The sequence below is a fragment of the Magallana gigas genome, chromosome 10 (assembly GCF_963853765.1).
Source record: "Magallana gigas chromosome 10, xbMagGiga1.1, whole genome shotgun sequence".
NCBI classification, from domain to species: Eukaryota; Metazoa; Mollusca; class Bivalvia; order Ostreida; family Ostreidae; genus Magallana; species Magallana gigas.
This window is the reverse complement of record NC_088862.1, coordinates 3,458,345-3,477,877: the sequence shown is the minus strand read 5'-3', so window position 1 is coordinate 3,477,877 and position 19,533 is coordinate 3,458,345. Positions and strand designations below refer to the sequence as shown.

Sequence of the window (19,533 nt, the reverse complement as noted above, 5' to 3'; positions counted from 1 at the left end):
GCAAAATTGTAGATTAAGCTGACAAGGCAAATCTTCTTCATAAGAATTTTTAATAACATAAAATATAAATTAATATGTTTAACATAGTTCATTTATAGTCATAAACTTTGTGTAAATGTAAATATAAATCGTGGATGACGTACAACAGGTAGATTATATCTACCCCCTTACAGTTAAGAATTAAATCAATCTGGGACAAATTCAACAGCCAAACGAAGACAACTATTTAATCTTTTCTGACATGGATAAGAATGCATATAACGTCAGCAAATAGGATCGGATTTGTTACCTTTACTGCGTATATGTCATGCGTGTACAATTATATACCCAGTAATATTATGATTGACATACCAAAATTGGCCAGTTTATCATTGGATTTGTAAACATTTACATTAGCTGTCAGTTTGTCTTTAAATTCCTTTGAAATGGTGTTGATGTTTGTTTTTCAATTATAATGCACGTATTAAGATTTTAAATTTATAGTTTAAACATTAAATATACGTCACACATATATTTAGAGGGTTGCTTGTTTCGCTGGATTTTTCTGCAGAGAAATTGATTCATATCAGCAGATTATTATTAAAATGCTAAAACATAAAGTGAAGAAGACAAACCTCTGCCTTTCATTCAAATTGAAGAGGACTGTGAGGTTACTCAAGGTACCCATTTGGCCTGTATGATATTTGGCGGAAATTAGTTTTTGAACAAGTTGGGGTGGATTTGAATGAGCTTATTCCTGAATGTGACTACTTTTATACATATATGCATGGCATTTAGCGATATACTTGATTTAGCGGAAGCCGTATTCCGCATAAAACGCTAGGTAGAATACACAGCCAAATATAGTACGTTTACAGTAATTCATACATGTATCATAACGGAAATTCTATAGAAATTGATAAAGTACATGTTAGATGGATAACGTATGTTTATTTATGTTTATGGAGAAATGTGTTATTAAGTCCAGTGATGAGCCTTTCGACGCCGGGTCAGAAATCTAGTTAAAACGCTACAACTGACCACGGTGCGTCAGATAATTAGTATGCACTTGATCGCATTTACTTATTAGGAGGAGAATGTTGTAGCGCAGTGTCCATGCGTGTAAAATGGGGGTGCGGGAAACACGGCTCTCCAGTAGTCATCTGGAAGCTGTATTTCTGCCATCTCTTTTTATACAGGTAAGATATATTATAAAGCTTGTGCGAATTCTCAAATGTAAAGTTAATAAATTCAGAGGGTTCTAATATATTTACTTTCAGAGATTTTTGTAATAAATATAAATGTTGATAAATTTCATTGTAATTAATATTGATATTTATTGTTAAAATGTCATATTAAATTGTTATATCTAAATGAAAGTAGTCATCTGGGAACATTCTTTCTGCCACCTCTTTTTATACAGACTGAGACACGGGCTACTCCCCAGGTAAAGGGGGAGACATTCCGGAAACACCTTGGCTAGGGCACCCGCCAGGTGTGGACATGTTGGAACAAAGACGTCGAGAATCAAAATAAATTAAATATCATAACACTCCATATAACCGCCAGTGGACTTTTATAAAATAGTAATGGTGTCGTTATGATACATTAATCAAAACCATAGTATGGAAAACAATTTTAAGAGTTGAGGGATACTGTTACATTAGATTTATAGAGAAAAACAACCTTCATTAAGGAAATCAAACTTTGCACAGTAGTCTTTTTTCATTTTGTATTTATGGTAATTCAATCCAAAAAGTACATCCACAAACATCGTAACTAAGGATTGAACATAGAAAAGGCAGCAATGAAAAATTAAAAAGGTTGTTTTTTTGTTTTAATATTTATTAAATTTACTAGCTTAAACAATATAAAACTAAATCAACGTAGAAAAACATTTAAACTAAAGAAAAAACTTAAAATATTGCCCGAATATTTGTAAATCCAGAAAGCAGGACTTCCGGACAAAAAGACATAAAATTTATAACAAATATTATTAAACAAACGGAATATTATCTTAAATCACAACTTAATATAAAAGTTTCTTTTTATATTAAATCATAAAATACCTTTTCTTATAATGCATTGACCTCTTTTGCGGCAAATTAGATGTAGACATTTTCAAAATTGTAGCGGAGGCTATAAAAAAATATGTCTTTGTCATTTGAAAAAAATTGATGTGCATGAAAAATGTTAATTAAACTAAACCCAGTGTTTCTGAAGGTGACTTCAAAAATAAAAAATAATAATTACAAACGGACAGACAGACAAACACCGGGCTAAAATTTATCAGAAAAGCTCACTTGAGCTTTCAACTTAAGTGAACTAACTTAAAAAGTGAGACTTGTAATATTCAAACTTTGTAAAATTGGACGGATGTAGGGTCATGTTACGTTTAAGTTATATAAGCTTATATGTACACGTGTAAGCCACATTGAAACTTAAAGGTAGCTTAAAGGTGGCAGAGAGACCGTCTTTAAGCTACCTTTAAGCATCTTTAAGCCACCTTTACGGATAACTTAAAGATGGTCATTCATCATGTGCGTGGATTTACGTAGATAATCGCTTTTGGTGAATAAATGTTTCAGCTAAAAGTCTTACTGGAGAAAATGAATTGAGAACGGAAATATATCGAGATGATAATCTGAAAGACGGCGCGGTGAAAATCTTCGCCGTCTGTGAAAAAATGACAATAACAAACTGTCGACCATCTCAAAAATCCATAAAACGAAGTACAAATTTAAAGCAGAGCAACACGGACCTCTAAAAAGATAGAGGTAGGATCAGGTGCCTGGGAGGAGTGAGCATCCACTGCTGACCGGTCGCACCCGCCGTATGCTCCTTGTCACAACTGGACATGTCATAATCGAGGTAAATGTCAAAATCGGGAAAGTGTCATAAAAGGGAAAAACGAAACGTTGATGATTTTGTTTGTTTGTGATGGTCAAAATACAAACCTTGAGCCAACACGGACCTCCAAAACATTGGAGGTAGGATGAAATTGATAAACAAGATATATTTCCGTAGCCAGTCAGTAAGCACCTATCTTTTTAAAAAAATCCTGTTTGATGTAACTATTTCAATATACGACCAAAATAGAACCGCATAAACCAGATAAACATGTTCATGTTATGTCACTTTTGTTTCCTCCATCATTTCTAAAGGCTAATATCTTAATTCTAAAACAGAGGAAAACTGAGATAACATATCCAAGGATTCGTCTTCGTTGCCAGGTTCAGAACGCCTGTCGCTGAACTGACAAATGACAGAACGTGAAAGGGCAATATTCGTGTTCCCAACGGTGAACTGTGTTCTTGATAATAAATCGGAAGCAGCCAAGTTCCACGAGCTACAATTGAACTCGGGCTCTATGGTAGACCCCGAGGATAGGTGTAAAGTTGGGGGTCTGTTCCTTCGTTCATTTTCTACAACGTTGCGCTGAGCATTGTGCGTTGTTCCTTTTGGACGCGTCTCTCCGTTTTCTTTCGGAACATCTATGTCGATTGCTGTTGACTCTGATGACGAAAAAGGTTGAAAGATCTTTGGTTGAAAGCTGGAAAGCAGTTTCACGTATAAGTTACCATACATAATATCAATAAAGTCGGGAATCTTCGAAAAGGTTGCGCGGCCATCTGGATAAGAAGGTAAACATTTCTTAAACTGTCTTATTTCTGACCAAAACTAGCCAAAACGGTTGCCAAAAGATATAAACAAATGGTTGTAGAGAGGAAACCATTTAATCTCCTTCAATTTTTTTCTCAGGTTTTTAAATCTTCAAAGTAAGTCTGTAGCTGTGCAGTTCGACAGCTGTTCCTAATGATTAAAAAGGCATTGTCCTGTTCATGAATGCATACTTTTCAAACAAAATGACATGTAGGACTTCATATTTATTGCTTTTATATCTTTTGGCAACATTTTTGGCCAGTTTCGGGCAGAAACAATTAAGCTAGTTCAAGAAATGTTTACATTCTTATCCTCAAATGTACAAGATGGCCGCACATCCCCCTTAACAAAAAAATAATTTCCCCTTCAGTGTTTTCCTAACAATTTTCAATAATCATATACACAACGAAATATTTTTACACTTAAATAAAATAAAAAAATAAAAATCAATACAGCAGGTATATCGGAATGCTCTCTCCAGTACAGAACTAAAACTAAACTAATCCTCCTTTTTCTCTTTTTGATGAACTAAGATTCGTGAATATTCCAATAAACCGACACGGGTTTTATTATTTTTGTTTACATGAAAGATACTTTTATATGAGTTTGGGGTGTATCAACACCAAATATCTGATTTCAACTGCATATGACTGCTAGTTCGACTTCATACAAAGTGAACAATTACAATGAACTCAAAAGTGTAAAGAAATCAATAATCGAACAGCTTTTGAAAAACTTATGATATTTAAGTAAACTTTACATAAAAGAATCAATTAAGCGAAAGATTGTGTCAGCAAATATACTCAGACGTAAATTAAGACATTAACTATCACGTGTCTCTTGTTGGATTAACGCCGTTGAAATTTAAAAACTATCGGAATATAATAACATTTAACAATTTATTGAATGTCCGGTGAAGAACATGTACACGATAATTAGTTAATTACAAAATATATCACATGGATACACAGGTAAATCATTAAATACGAAGAAACGTATACCCATATATTACACCGGTATATGATTGCAGCCCTTACTTGTTCAGACATTGAAGAGTCTCCTTGTGTCCACTTCCCCTTGTAGCGTCCTTAACTACAAAAAAGGACGCTAAACGTTTATTCAAGTTGAAACGTCCACCAGTTCACACTTATAACCTAAAAACCAGTGATGTACAATTTCAAGATTCCTCAATTATAACTAAATCTTTTTTATTGGGAGTTGATTTTAATCAAATCTCCTATGCAGTTACTCTGGCAAACCGAAAGTGAAACAGTGTTTGGACCTAAGCACAAATCATCACCGCTTACAAGACGTAGATCTTGAAAATAATAGATAAATTCGGTGTACTGTATGCTGTACCATTGTTTTTCAAAAGAAACGTTATTATAAATACCTTGAAAATAGTAAGATTTTATATGGTACGAACAATTTAATTGTTTTTTGTAGTTGCATGTATTCCTACGCCATAGTTAAATATAGTCCCGTTCAACCAGACGCTCGGCTGTCTCCGTAAATTTCCGACAAGCAGAGGAGACAGCCGAGCGTCTGGTTGAACGAGACTAGAGTTCAATATTGCTTGGATCCAAACGTGTACAATTTTTAGAAACATTTCGATTACTGATTAACAGTTTGATGGAATTAATTCTATCTTCAAATATTACACAACGTGATTCATACGGGGTTTTCTCGAAATTCTTGTCGGAAAAGTTCGAGAATTCATATTATAAAAATGTGCGAAATTCAAATACAGATTAAAAACTACTTGCCAGGAAAAATAGCATTTCGTTAATTTTAAATTTAATAATAAAAAAATCAACTCCCGACAGTACTTCAGTACTTTGATTTTGATGGCCTTGATATAGGGAGAAAGCTAAAAAAGGCGGTATCTGCTGCCTAATCTGATAGATTATGTGATATTGAATAAAACGTTTTTTTAATGAATAAATGTTTCTTGACACCCCTCTCTACAAAGTTTATCATAATTTGCACACCTTTAAACATCATTGTCTTACTTACTGCAGTGCCGCATGGATGCGCGATTGTAAGCTAGGCATAGGACCGCAAAAATAGTGGTGATGAAGAGAAGCGTCAGAAGACTCAGTAAAATGAGGAGTATAACGTTTTGAGATGACGGGTCTAAAAAACAAAACACAGCTTGCCGAATTTCGTTTCAATGAAAAATGAGCTTTTATCAAAATCACCAATGTAGTTTATTTGAATATAACGTTCGTATCTAGTTGTAGTTTTTGCATTTGTTTTTTTTAGTGAGAGGGTAGAGCGGAAGCCAGTACATTGCAACTAAATAAGACATCAATCTATATAATAAACTAATTGGTATATCACCTTGATATGTTCTTGTTTTTACTTCATCTGATGACGCTTGCAGTTTGTGTATACTCAAGAACCTGCATGTTAAAATTAAAAGGAATTAATTCCGTTTTATGAGGTGACAGATCAATCCTTTGGTTTAAGAAACTTACTCTATTGTGTCTCCACATGCAGCATCAGATCTGTGTGTACATCGGCTTTCCTTGTCGACTCTCCATAAAGTGGTACAGTTCCTGCAAGTTCTACAGCGGAACTCAAATGTTCGTTTGTCGTAATGAGTTCCTAGTTTGCTTATTTTGCATGTAAAACCATGGGTTACTCTGTATTTGGGGTTTCTTTCCAGACCTATCTCCTGTGAACAAACCATGGAAACCATTAGATCTAGACGTATCATATTCTATCACAGGGGCTTGTGAAAACAGCATTAAAAAAGTATGTACCTCAAGGTTATCTTTTTTTCCGAGATACTCACTTTTTCAACTATTTTTCAAGCGTCTGTGATTGGATATGCTACGCCACTATTTAGATTTTCTATCAGCATTATATATATAGTTTATTGTAAATAAATAAAGCAGACATAAAAATGATTATAACTACATACGACTTCATCAGATTTCCCTCAATTTCGAGGTACTAAACTGAACATTTGCAGGAAATTGAGATTATCTCTCAGTACAAGCGTCAGAGTACATGCACACCCTCGCCTGTAAGGATAGAACGTGTTAGAGCTTGCCTCACACTTCACAGGTGTATGGACCCACTGTCGCATCTTTCGGGCCTTGGTAACAGGGAAACAGACTTTGTGCAGCGCCACCAACGTTACATAGGTAAACCACCCAGTTCTCATCGTGTATCATTCCGAGACGGAACACCTGAAGACAATAGTCTATGAATATCGTCTTGTTTAAAAAGTAGTCCTTTTTATTGATTGTTGACTTTTGGAAATGCTTGAAAAGTAATTTCCATGATAAACTAATTAAATAAATGAGAGTGAATTTGTTTCGGAAACAACCACACACAGTAGCCCTAAAATATATACTTAGCCAAAAGTTTAATTATTTCATATGATTTGAGAAACCAAATATATTTGTGTTGTACTTACTATGATAACTTTAATTTTTTTTTAAATCAAAAACATTAAAAATAATTTTATTTCGGTAAAAACTGGCTTTTGTTTATAAAATAGAAATAAAACATCAATATCATTGATATTCTTTAAAAATAAAACAACTTACCTGATGAATTTAAACTTAATTTTACAACAGCATTACAATCCAAAAATTCTCTGTTTGAAATCAACGCTAAGATTTTGCACAGTTTTTGCAGGGTTTTTCTTCATTTTTATTTATACTATTTAATATACTTCCTAACAAAAAACAACGACAAGGAAGTTAAAACGCACTGGAAGTTTTGACTGGATAGATTCGATGGTTATTAATAGATCAGATTTACCTATGTCTACTTGTTTGGTCTTGTATTCATTATTAGAGGGGGAGTCATAAATAGAGAAGAAAGTTGAATAAACAGAACAGCTGAATAAGAAAAACATAAAAAAGGAGAAAGAAAACTACATTTTATCATTAAGACCATGGAAGTGGGTTTTTTTTATGTTTGATGACAAGTCCCGATAAGTGCAAGTCCCCTACTACGCATCTCTCCTTCACAATGTTTTTAAAGTAGTCTACGTAATAATAGTAATGATATTATTCAGTTTGCATGTTCTGTGTTCGAGAGAATATCGTTTTTTACGAAATAATCAAATCAATTATCAGCTTTCATTGTGAATTTCCAGCAGCATTAGGTGAACTTAAACACAAAAATGTTGCACAAGTAAAATTATCATGTTTTAGTTACTGAGGTAAGTGGTTAGTGGTGTTAGAACAATTTAGAACTTCTTTAATTTTGAATTCTGAGTAACTTTTATAACCTTTATTTTTTTGATGGGCTAGACATGACATGCAGATTGGTGTCAATCAGCTGCCATGAAATAATTCGTCTCATAGCCTCTGTTTCTTCACAATCACTGCATTCAACGATTAGTTCTTAAATGTGAATATGTGACATTTAAGAAATCCGGATTTCAGTTATCTTATTTTGAGTATGGTTTAAATATTTTGAAAGAGTAAAAATTGGTCATAACGTTTTTAGATATAAAAGAACAAATACAACGATTATTTAATATACAGATCTATATCCAGTAAATTTCAATGGAAAATATTCTTATCTTTTTTCTGAATAGCGAAGATACACAAAAAGTGTAACAATGTTATGCAATCAAAAATATATTATTCTTCGGAATTTGCATACTTTGGTTATTGCTCTTCTCTTATAAAGATTTTTTTACTACAAATGTTATGGAAGGTACAATGGATTTAAAAGTTTTTGAGTTGACTTCAGATCCAATTGACTTGATAAAATCGCCCCAAAACTCTATATGATTTTTCAACAGCAACATGTTTTCCTGAAAGTATCCAGTACTTGCTAGTAAGAATAGTCTTTACAAAAGACCCATTTCCTCAGGACTGTTAAAAATGAAAAGACAGTCCAAAAACATGGTTAATTTTGAAAAGAAATATTCCAGAATAAAATAAAAAATGTTGAATCATGGAGACCAAAATAGTTTCTTATCATGTATATTTTCTAAATTATTTTTTCAAAGCTAAGTTGAGAGAACCGAGCAGGATTTCGCTTGTTTGTTTTCCGGTGTAATGAAGAATAATGACCCCCGTAGAATAATGACCGCCCTAGCTGAAGAATAATTGGATTTTTCTGAAGAAAAAAGACCCAGGGGTTATTTTTCTTCATGTTAAACATGAAGAAAAATGACCCCCATAGAAAAATGACCCCCCCCCCCCGTAAATATGAATAGAAATTGGTTACCCCGTATCCAAGAAATGACTTTGAAGTTACTTAATTTTTCACCTTGTTCAACTGATTTTGAAGTTATAAACACCGAACTTGTAAATATATCGCTGTATATAGTTTTTCATATCCGTAGCAAGGACACGCAAAACATTCTGACATTGCCACAAATTGCATGATTGTTAACAGTTACGTTACTTCTCTCGTCGACATACGGCGGGAAATGACGCAAATTAAGAAAAATTCATACACAATGAGGATATGTGTGGTAATGAACGAACGATAATCATGAAAGAATAATTGTTGTAATGATATAAGCAATATTCATTGGTGAATGAATTGTCAATCGAAGAATGATACATCTATATATCTTTATGAAAAAAGACTAAGGGGCAGGTAACGTAGGAATATGAATACTTCTTATTTACATTTCTTGGGGAAAGTGATTTTTAAAAAAATCATTCTGCGTTAGTTTTGTTTTCTTCTACGTAATACTTGAACATCAATATTCTAAACATTTGTTGTAATGTTGTTTTGTGATCATGAATAGACTTTTTTCTTTTGGAGCAAATTTGTGAAGAGTATCTGACTATAGTAAATCTAAATAAATAATAAACACTAATCGATTATAATAAGAAAAAATTGTTTCTAAAAGCGTTGATAAGAGGTTTAAATACGTTGCAGTTATGAGACCACATCTTTCAAAAAATAATGATTCAATGCTTAATTATACAATATAATATCATATGTTTCAATGTTATGATGTATTATTGCAATATGATATTGTTTCATATAATACTATATTGTATTATGTTTTATGATATTCTATTATTTGATCAAAAACAATTATAATGTATAACACAATACAATGTCATATCATACGTTACAATATCATATCTCACATTTTTTTACGGTATTTTATGGTTTTATATGATATATATTGTAAGTATGATTAGATGCACTTTTAATTGTATATTATTGTATTGATTAACATATGGACATATGATTATCATACAATTTTTTAACAGATGATATACGATTTTGTGTCAAAACAGAATCCATGAATATCCAAGATCATAAAGGATGGTTTTCAAATAATATGATAAAGGTGGTCTCATAAAGGTGATGCCTCATAAAGGTGGTGCCTCGTCTCGGTGAGCTTTGTAATCTGTGATTACCTATGTTTTATAATTGCGGAGCTCTCCATCGTTTAAAGGGTTGCAAGGCATATTTTGGGATTTTTAAAAAATAAAATTAATAAAATTAAATTATCCAGGGGGATAGGGTCCGGACTATCTCTGTTTTACTGCGTAAAATTATTAATATTGAATTTTCCAGGGGGGGGGGGGACCCCCTCTCCGCCTCTAGATCCATACATCAGCAAGGAGTGTCGCATAATGAAATTAGAATGTTACTGTGTTTGGTCCACGGTAATCAGACGGCTGGTAAGTGACAGGAGTCTGGAAGTGCATGTGTATACATTATGGCGGACATTACATTTTATGTGGAGTATATAATGATTAGGCATAGCCAGCACTGGTAAACATATATGTTACATGTACACATTAAAATATTTATAAACATTTATAGTAAGCGCGATGGCCTAGCGCATGCGTACCAATAATAGCATGGATTAATCGGAAAAACTTGGCGAGTACGGTGCCTGTATTAAATTCTATGTAATCGACCGAGACTTACTGAATGCAATAAAAAAAGGCGAGGGCGAAAGTGCGAAGATGCGAAGGCCAGAGTGCAAAGTTGGGAAGAAGCGATAGTAGTATCGCTCCTTCGCCTTCGCACTTTATGCATCACATCTTCGCGCTTCGTCGTCGCATCTTCGCACTTTTGCTCCTTCGCCTTCGCACTATCGCCCTTGCAACTTAGGTCAAAGTGGCCCTATCGGAACACCATAGATATATGTAAATGTAATTGTTAAGATGACAACCATACCCCGATGCAATACCTCAATACCTTGTTATAACGGAAGGATTTTTATTTTCTAAGATATACCCCTTCTTTCACTTGAAGTTTATTTGAATATGAATTATAATTTCTGTTACTTTCTGTAAACTACAGCAGTAAAAATTACAATAGTGTAAAGACTATTTCACAAATAATAAAATAATATACTGAAAAATCTACAAGGGGGTCATTATTCTACAGGGGTCACTTTTCTTCATGTGGAGTGTGCTCATTTTTATAAAAATGACACTTATTCTTCAGGCAAAGGGGTCATTTTTCTACGTAGAAAAATGACCCCCGGTCATTATTCTACGGGGGTCATTATTCTTCATTACACCGGCAATGTGTACCTAATGACCTTTTCCAGATCTGTCTTCTTATCAAATGGCTGGGGTCATTTTGGTTTATCCTTCTATATTGTGTACTTAACATTGCGAATTTTTTAGGGACATACTGGTATTCTCTCAATCTCTGTCTCAATTGTACTCGGATAACCTATTCAAATAATCAGGACTTTAAGCGACATACAGTCGATTGAGCGTTAAGTTATTTGAATTTGTAATCATTATCTCAAACTTTATATAGTTAATATTAATGTTAAAAACGTGTTTTAAAATAAACAATACTCAAGAAGATGTCGACAAAGGAACCAAGTACTAGTAGTGAATAATTAATAGGAAAATGTGAAAATTATCGGTGTTCTGTGTAAACAGAATTTGGTTCAAACTTCCAAACTTTAGATTAACGTTATGCATCATATTTTTGAAAATTATTTGTTTAGCTATAAACTATTATTTAGCAAAGAAATATTTTATTTATTATCACTTTAAAATTTAATTGTTTTCTATATCTTCAATTAAAGCTCTTTTTAAAAGAAGATTTAAATAGCTTTAAAATGGCCATCGCCATCAAGCATTTTTAAAAACACAAAATAATAATGTTATTAACACATACAAATTTTTATATATTTGCAGAATATTTGAAGCAACAGGTAGATTTAAAATGAAACAGAGGAATTTGGAAATAGAGGATTATTTATAGATTGAGCCTAAAATGGCCCCTTAAATGAATATTTTAATTTTACTGAAATTCTTGGTTTTATTTGTACAGATTTACATTTGAAGTTTTTTTCATAACTTTTATTTAGATTTAAGTGCCCAAAATTTAAAATATGACATAATAAATTTTACCTTTTCCCACCATTTTCGCATTTTAAACGTAGAACGGTTTGTTTCAAGCCCTTTTCTCCTCAAGAAAATAGTGAGTGATTGCTTGAAAAAAAAATATTTTCACTAAAGATGTATCTCTCCAGTACTTATAAGTGACAACAAGCTTGTTCTTGGTCAAAGAGTCGTTCTTTATTTCCCATTCGAAAAAAAGATAAGAAAAATTTCAATTTTTGGCTGAATTATAAAAAAGCGTCATTTCGAACGTCATATACTACCAGTGAGTGCATATAAATCAAATATATAGGTGAAAACATATTTTATGTCAACTCTTCTAAAAAAAAAATAGCACAAATTAATGTGACTGAAACACTTTAAAGATAGAGAATTACAGTGGCCAAAGACTTATATCATATATAGTTCTTTTTCGTTACTTTTTCCCCTTTTGTAGCGACATAATGTAGATCGTTCTGTGTGTATCTATGTGTGTTTTTTTTTATATCATTTTGCATATTTTGTGTTTGTACAATATAATCTTTAGTATAATTTAAGTCAACTAATTTACATGCAATAGAACAAAGTTTGAAAATACATAAAATCTAAAACTTTTTACCATTGACCTCAGATGATTTTAATACCGACAGTATAAGTATTCAAGACAAATAATACAGTAGTTTATAGTTTCTATTAGTAATCTTTTTTATAATATCTAATTGAAAATTAGACGATTTATAAGCTTGGTTGATAATATTCGGAGTACATGGATACTAAATTTAAACTTTGGTCTCCAAATAGTTTATTAATATACATTTAATTGTTTCCAATCTTACAAGCGTTCCATTGATTTTAATAATTTCTACATTTTAAAAAAAACCTTGGCAATGTAGAATGTAGAAGAGTGATTTATCAAAAAACATTTCGAGGTCAGTAGCATGAAAAGTAATTAGTTATTTGAAAGTCATTAATGGCACTACGTACAAAAGTAAGGTTTAAATGTACAATCGGTACTAGTTTTTATTATTGCCATAAGAGGAATTTCTGCGCATTTTGAACAATAGTAATCCTTTAAAACAATTTACGCAATTTTAAAAACTTTAAATATCAATAAACTGGTCAGCAAAATAAAAATCAGCGTTCTGTATGGTGACATTTACAGGTAGTGACTTACAAATAAATAATGCTTATGAATGTGGGGGTAACAGAATCCCACCTAAAAAGTCAAACAAAGTCACTTTATCGAAAAAAATGTCTTATAATTGGTGTTAAATTTTTCTTCGGTTTTTTTTCACTTCTAGAAGTAATAAAAAATAAAATACAGCTTTAGTTTGTGTAAGAGCAAATGTTGGTTAAAGTTCTGAGTGTTTACATGTATCAACAAAAAAGAAAAAATTCGCCAGGCAAATTATCTTTATTTCTTTATCAACCATGATTATGCTAAAGAATCGGTTCCATTGAATTTCACAGCAGGAAATTTCATCCGTTTATGACACTACGAAGCATTAAAAATGAATATTTCCAATTACATATATACAAGTATTTACATCTTAATTAATAAGAAAAAAATATGTCGAAGATGATGGCTGAGCAATAGTCCAGAAGTCGATTACTCGTCGATATACCTAACAAAAAATGAATAATAATACAATCTACGCAATATTTGGTGACCTCAGCAAAAATCATAGTAAACTCTCTTTAACTTACAAAGTAACATTTTATTATATTTCATATTTTTGGCGTTCCACCCCCTAATATGTACAAGAGCTCCTTTGTTGTTAAAAACAAAGTTCAACAAGTACATTGTATCTATAAGTTTGTCTTTTATGTGAACTGATTACCTTCCTTTTTGTCTTCCAAGTTTATCCAATGTTATCAATGAGGTCATGTCGGGCAAGCTGTAAACCCTTTCTGTTATACTTTTTGCTGTTATCAAAGTGTTTAAAAATAGATATTTTTCTCCGCATATAGCTTGACCTGTCACAAATCTTAGTGTACATATCTTATTTTCTAGGAACGATATGAAAGGGTTATTATGCAAAATATTTGTTCTACGAAGAGCAAATGATCGAGGATTTAATAGTTATCAGAATTGAACTGTTATTTAGGTGTACATGCACAAAGCTTCCAGACATCAGTTTCAGCAATATTAATGACCATATAATAACTCAGAGGAAAGTTTTGATGCAATTATTATTATTATTATTGTCAAATGTTAACATTGTTTTCAATGAAAAGTCCCCTGTGCTTATGTTTACCAATTCTTAAAATCATAATTAAACTCTGATTAACCAAACATTACTACTTTAAAATAATCAAATTTTGATTTTTGTTTATCCTCTTAAAAATTAAAATCTGTCCTTACTGTATTTTTTTAAATAGGATGTATACACCTGTACTTATGGAAAGTAAGTATAATTTTAATCTTTAATTTTTACATGGATTTGCTCGTAGAAATTGTGTTGTAGTTTTAATACAGCCACAAGATAATATATGTCTGCTCAATTACAATACATATTTTCTAAAGAATGGGATGTCCAAATCCCTGGTCATGTTTCATGATAATATAAAAGATACAGCAATTCGGTTATCTTCTGTCACCATGAATCTGTCAATCATCACTTTTTATTAACTTAAATTCATTGTAGATCCGTTACCTTGCAGAGTTTATTTTGATATTTCAGGTAATCGACAGGTAAGGCCCCCACCTGTGACACCTTTACACCAACTCACCTGATAAAACTCCAATCTAGGTCATGCCGTCGTCTTTGCACTTTATTTTGGATCAACCATTCTCTTCGTGATCAATAAGGATTATCAGTACATTACAAAATCGTTTCTAGAAAACAGCTCAGCAAAATGTGCAAAAGATATGTCTACATAAATATATACATAGTTATCGTTATTTAATAATGAAAATCATTGAACAGTTGTAAGGGTGTCTTTGGATTTTAACTCTTTTAATCAAACAAGATAATGATAAGAATAAATCTACGGTTTTAAGGAAGCTAGGTGGTCAACAAAGGAGCCATCAGATCTGCCTTAAAACTTCGTCATATCATATTTTGGCCATAAACTATTATTCAATAAAGAAAATAATCAAATGTAATATTTATACATAACTCTTCAGCATAAGGAGGTAAATACAGCTAAAAGTGGTCACTACCATCGAACCCTCCTAAAGAAATGCTGTTTGGTGTGGATGTACACTATGATATATGTTTTAGTATTCCAAAATTTTTGAAAGAAAATGGCTGAGAATACGTTTATTTCCTAACCTAATATCACTCTTGTTAAAGTTTTTAAAGAGTCTTGTCAATTTCCACGTCAATTAAGATTTTAGACTGGGATACAATACGCTCTTTCTATGTATTTCTCTTTACAACTTTCGAAAAAAAGGAGAATTTTCGCTTATCTGGCCTTGATCAATCATAAGATTGATATTAATATGCATGAGAGGTGGAGCTGACATTATCAGAATGATACTAAAATTAGACTAGCATGAATAACAATGTCATGTATAAATTTATGTGGTCATTCTTTCACCATAACCCTATCCATTCTATATGGTACAAGTATACTATTTACAATGGCTTAAACAATAAGACCACGCCCATGTAAGCACAGAAGGCTTTAAATCAATGCTTGACAACTTAACGTGTTCGAAAACATTGTCCTTGTTAGCACATAACATTCTAGCTTACACGTCACGTGATAGAATTTTGTATTCACTAAGTTACCTGAAGTGAGAAATCCTTTACAACATGACGACACGATTGACAACAGAATGGTTCCTTATCCCTTAAGTACATTGTAATACAACTTATATACGATGTTTGTATATTAACAAGCTGAAGTATAAAACTCAAAATGTTGAAGATTGTGGAAAATGTTTGTATAATACCCTTAAAAAACAAAATACATCGAAATTAAAACGGAACATACTAGCACTTGTATAATAGAAAAGAGCAGGATTGATCTTGACAGATCATATTTTAGGCAGTTTAACTATCAGGTGTACCTACAAAAGTCTTTTATTCGGCTATTAACTACATGTGTCATAAAGTAAAGAAAAAAATCCATGCATTTTACTGCCAAGATTTTGGTATTTTCTTATATTTGTGTATAGAGCTCTACTCCTAGATAGACCAATACATTCTAAAAATGGCCACGATTATCGAACCCTTTCAACATGATATCTTAGAAATTACAGCGTATAAAAGGATGACGATTAACTCCAGTTCTAGTATATATGTATCAAGATCTTCCATTTTTTTTTCTAATTATTTTGTACCAAATTGACTGTATCCTTTCTTAACAACGCTTATTTGATAAGATTGAATACAATGAAATTTTAAAGCATCTCTTAATAAATATTTTTATAATAGGTATTCAACTACCTTTTGAAATTGGTGCATTTTATAAAAAATTTTATCGAAAAGTTCATCTTAGATTTTAAACAATTTATAACACAGATTTGATTTCCATAAAAAAGAAGAAAAAAAATATATGAGAAAATATTCAAATTTTAAATCTAAAACATTTAGAATTTTTCTTTACCACATAAAAGTTTAAAGCTTCAATGAAAAATGGTACTTGGCGAGAACTGGTCCCACATCAGTACATAGCTTTAAAGATCATTTCTAATATTCTAAAGATATATCTGACGGTTAATTTGTGGACTATTCAGCCTCCTTGATAATACAACTGCTAACATTTTTTAGTTCTTTATGAAAGAAAACTAAACAAAACACCTAATAAACGGGTTTGATCTATGTTTAGAGATAATGCATCATTAATCTTATGTTTATGAATTTTAAAGATACGAAAGGAGAAAAAAGCAAAGGTTATGTAGATCCATGTCCCGTAGATATGGACATGTATATTAACAGATTTAAATCCACGTGATTTAACATATCGTAGTATCAGCTGTGAATTGCGCTGTAGTTACAATAAAGCGACGCAGTTCTTTCCGAAGGTGTCGTGTGAATGTAATGAGATCAAATGGTAGAATCGTTGGCGAATGTTAGAATATCAATTCAAAGTTATACAACGAAGGAAAATATTCTTATCTTTTTTTGTTTAGCGAAGATAAACAAAAGTGTTAAATTGTTATGCAATTTCAAATATTTTTTTTCTCTGTAATTTGCGCACTTTGGTGCAACGGTCTTTTACTTAAAGATGTTTTGTTGCACATTTTATTTGTTTACGTAGTTCTCTTTCACACGTTAGAAGTGTCCAAAATGATAATCGTTTTAACTCGTTTCTTCGTCTTATCCGCATTCAACTTAAATTACATGATCTATATGATATAGATATTTTTTGAAAATATTTAATAAACAACAATCAATTAAATATCCCTTTCCAGAATGAGACGGATTGAACGGGTACATTACTCTTACAGTTTAATGATATTAGCAAAGGCAAAAGGTCACTGTCATTTATGTAATATATTCATTCTGTGCTTGCATGGTTTCTTTACTTTGTAAATTTATTCTGTTCATAGTACCTATAGATATATTAACTGCTACTGTTTCCCCCCGTTGCTGCTGTTTACAACTGTTTGGTGTTTACAGCTGTGTTTGGTGTTTACAGCAGTGTTTGGTGTTTGCTGCTGTGTTTATGATTAAAGATGTGATTGGTGTTTACAGCTGTGTTTGGTGTTACTGCTTTGTTTGGTGTTTACAGCTGTGATTGCTGTTTACAGATTTGATTGGTGTTTACAGCTGTCACTGATGTTTGAATAATTGGTTTGCTGTCCTTTTTACAGACACATGTCTGGTGTCGTGAATTTAGGGGTTGTTGATTAATTGCTAACATGTAGAAGCTATTGTTGATGAGTTTTAATTTTTGGTAGCTGTTTGAATGGTTGTTATTTGAACCAATTCAAAATATTTTCTTTGCATGATTGATTATTTAACTTTTTATTTAATTGCTTGAATAAGTAATATGTTTTCAATAAAACATTATTTTCAGTTTTTGAATAGTTATATATTTTTAAAATATATTTTAATGGCTGATTGGGAAATATATTTAGACCATTTTGGCTTGTCATAGAGTGGATTGCAATGATTTTGTTGTTTATTTAATTGATTGAAAGACTGATTGATTGAAGATTGACTAATTGATTGATTTTCTCTTTATTTAAGTTCATTCTGTGGTTACTTTCTCCCTTGATTTGAATTCAAGTTGTTGTATTGTTGTTTGATATATATTCTTTATTTTATTTCGTTGTTTGATTGGTTGATATAATCTTAAGTTTCGTTGTTTGATTGGTTGATACATTTTCTACAATTTATGTTCATTGTTAAAGTTGGTTGTTTGACATTTTCTCTACATTTTATATTCGTTGTTTAAGTCCGTTGTTTAACTGTTTGAAATATTCTCTTCATTTTATGTTCATTGTTTAAATTCGTTATTTGATTGGTTGATACATTTTCTAAAGTTTATGTTTATTGTTTTAGTTTGTTGTTTGATTGGTTGATACATTCTCTACATTTCAAATTCGCTGTTTGATTGGTTGTTTGATAAGTTGATACATTTTCTACATTTTAAATTCGCTGTTTGATTGGTTGATACATTCTCTGCATTTTAAGTTTGTTGTTTGATTGGTTGATACATTTTCTATATTTAATGCTCGTTGTTTGATTGGTTGTTATAATCTCTTCATTTTATGTTCGTTGTTGTAATGTTCGTTGTTTGATTGGTTGATACATTTTCTACATTTTATGTTCGTTGTTTAAGTTCGTTGTTTGATTGGTTGATTTATCATCTACATTTGAATTTCCCTGTTTGATTGGTTGTTCGATGAGTTGATACATTCTCTACATTTTAAATTTTTTGTTTGATTGGTTGATATATTTTCTATATTTTAGAGTTCATTGTACCGGTCAGTTATTTCTTTGACATGTCAATCAATATAAAATATTCAGTTTTTGAATTAATCACTTAAACAACAATTTTGAATGTAAAAATATATCAACCAATCATCCAACGATCTTGAAACGAGATAAACAAACATAATTACTAAACGGGAATCCTTTGTACAACGAACTTTAATTGTAGAAAATGTATCAACTTATTAAACAACCAACTTGAACAACAAACTTAAAATGTAGAAATATATCAACCAATCAAACAACCAATTAAACAACCAATTTAACAGCGAACTTAGAATGTAGAGAATATATCAAGCAATTATACAACGAACTTTTAAACATTTTAAGATCCTTAATTCAATTGTAATCAGAATTTTAAGGGGTTTAAAAAGATACTGAATATTTAGATGCAAACAAAATAAAATCGTTGTTTGATGGGTGAATATATTCTCTACATTTTGAGTTGGTTTTTTAATTGGTTGGTCTTTTTTTCTTTCTTAAATTAATATTTGATACTCTATATTGTTGATAATACGGTTATTGTTTATGTCGATATCTATCTATCTATCTATCTATATATCTATCTATCTATCTATCTATCTATCTATCTATCTATCTACATGACTCTCTCTCTCTCTTTATCTATCTATCCATCAATCAATCTATCTTTGATCCATTATTTCTATCTATCAATCTATATT

The 19,533-nt window shown here is 31.4% G+C and overlaps 2 protein-coding genes across 3 annotated transcripts in view; one reads left to right on the top strand and one right to left on the bottom strand.

Annotated features, from left to right (window-relative positions):
- LOC105343045 (uncharacterized) overlaps nt 1-19,533 on the top strand; it is a 111,973-nt gene that overhangs the window by 20,837 nt on the left and 71,603 nt on the right. The gene's annotated exons all lie outside the window — the stretch shown is intronic.
- Nucleotides 1,913-6,390, bottom strand: LOC117686789 (uncharacterized). The gene is made up of 5 exons (XM_066073650.1): nt 6,123-6,390; nt 5,986-6,047; nt 5,659-5,778; nt 4,680-4,734; nt 1,913-3,532 (listed from the first exon to the last, which is right to left on the bottom strand). The coding sequence occupies exons 1-5, from the start codon at nt 6,362-6,364 to the stop codon at nt 3,145-3,147; spliced, it is 867 nt and encodes a 288-aa protein (XP_065929722.1). The 5' UTR covers nt 6,365-6,390; the 3' UTR covers nt 1,913-3,144.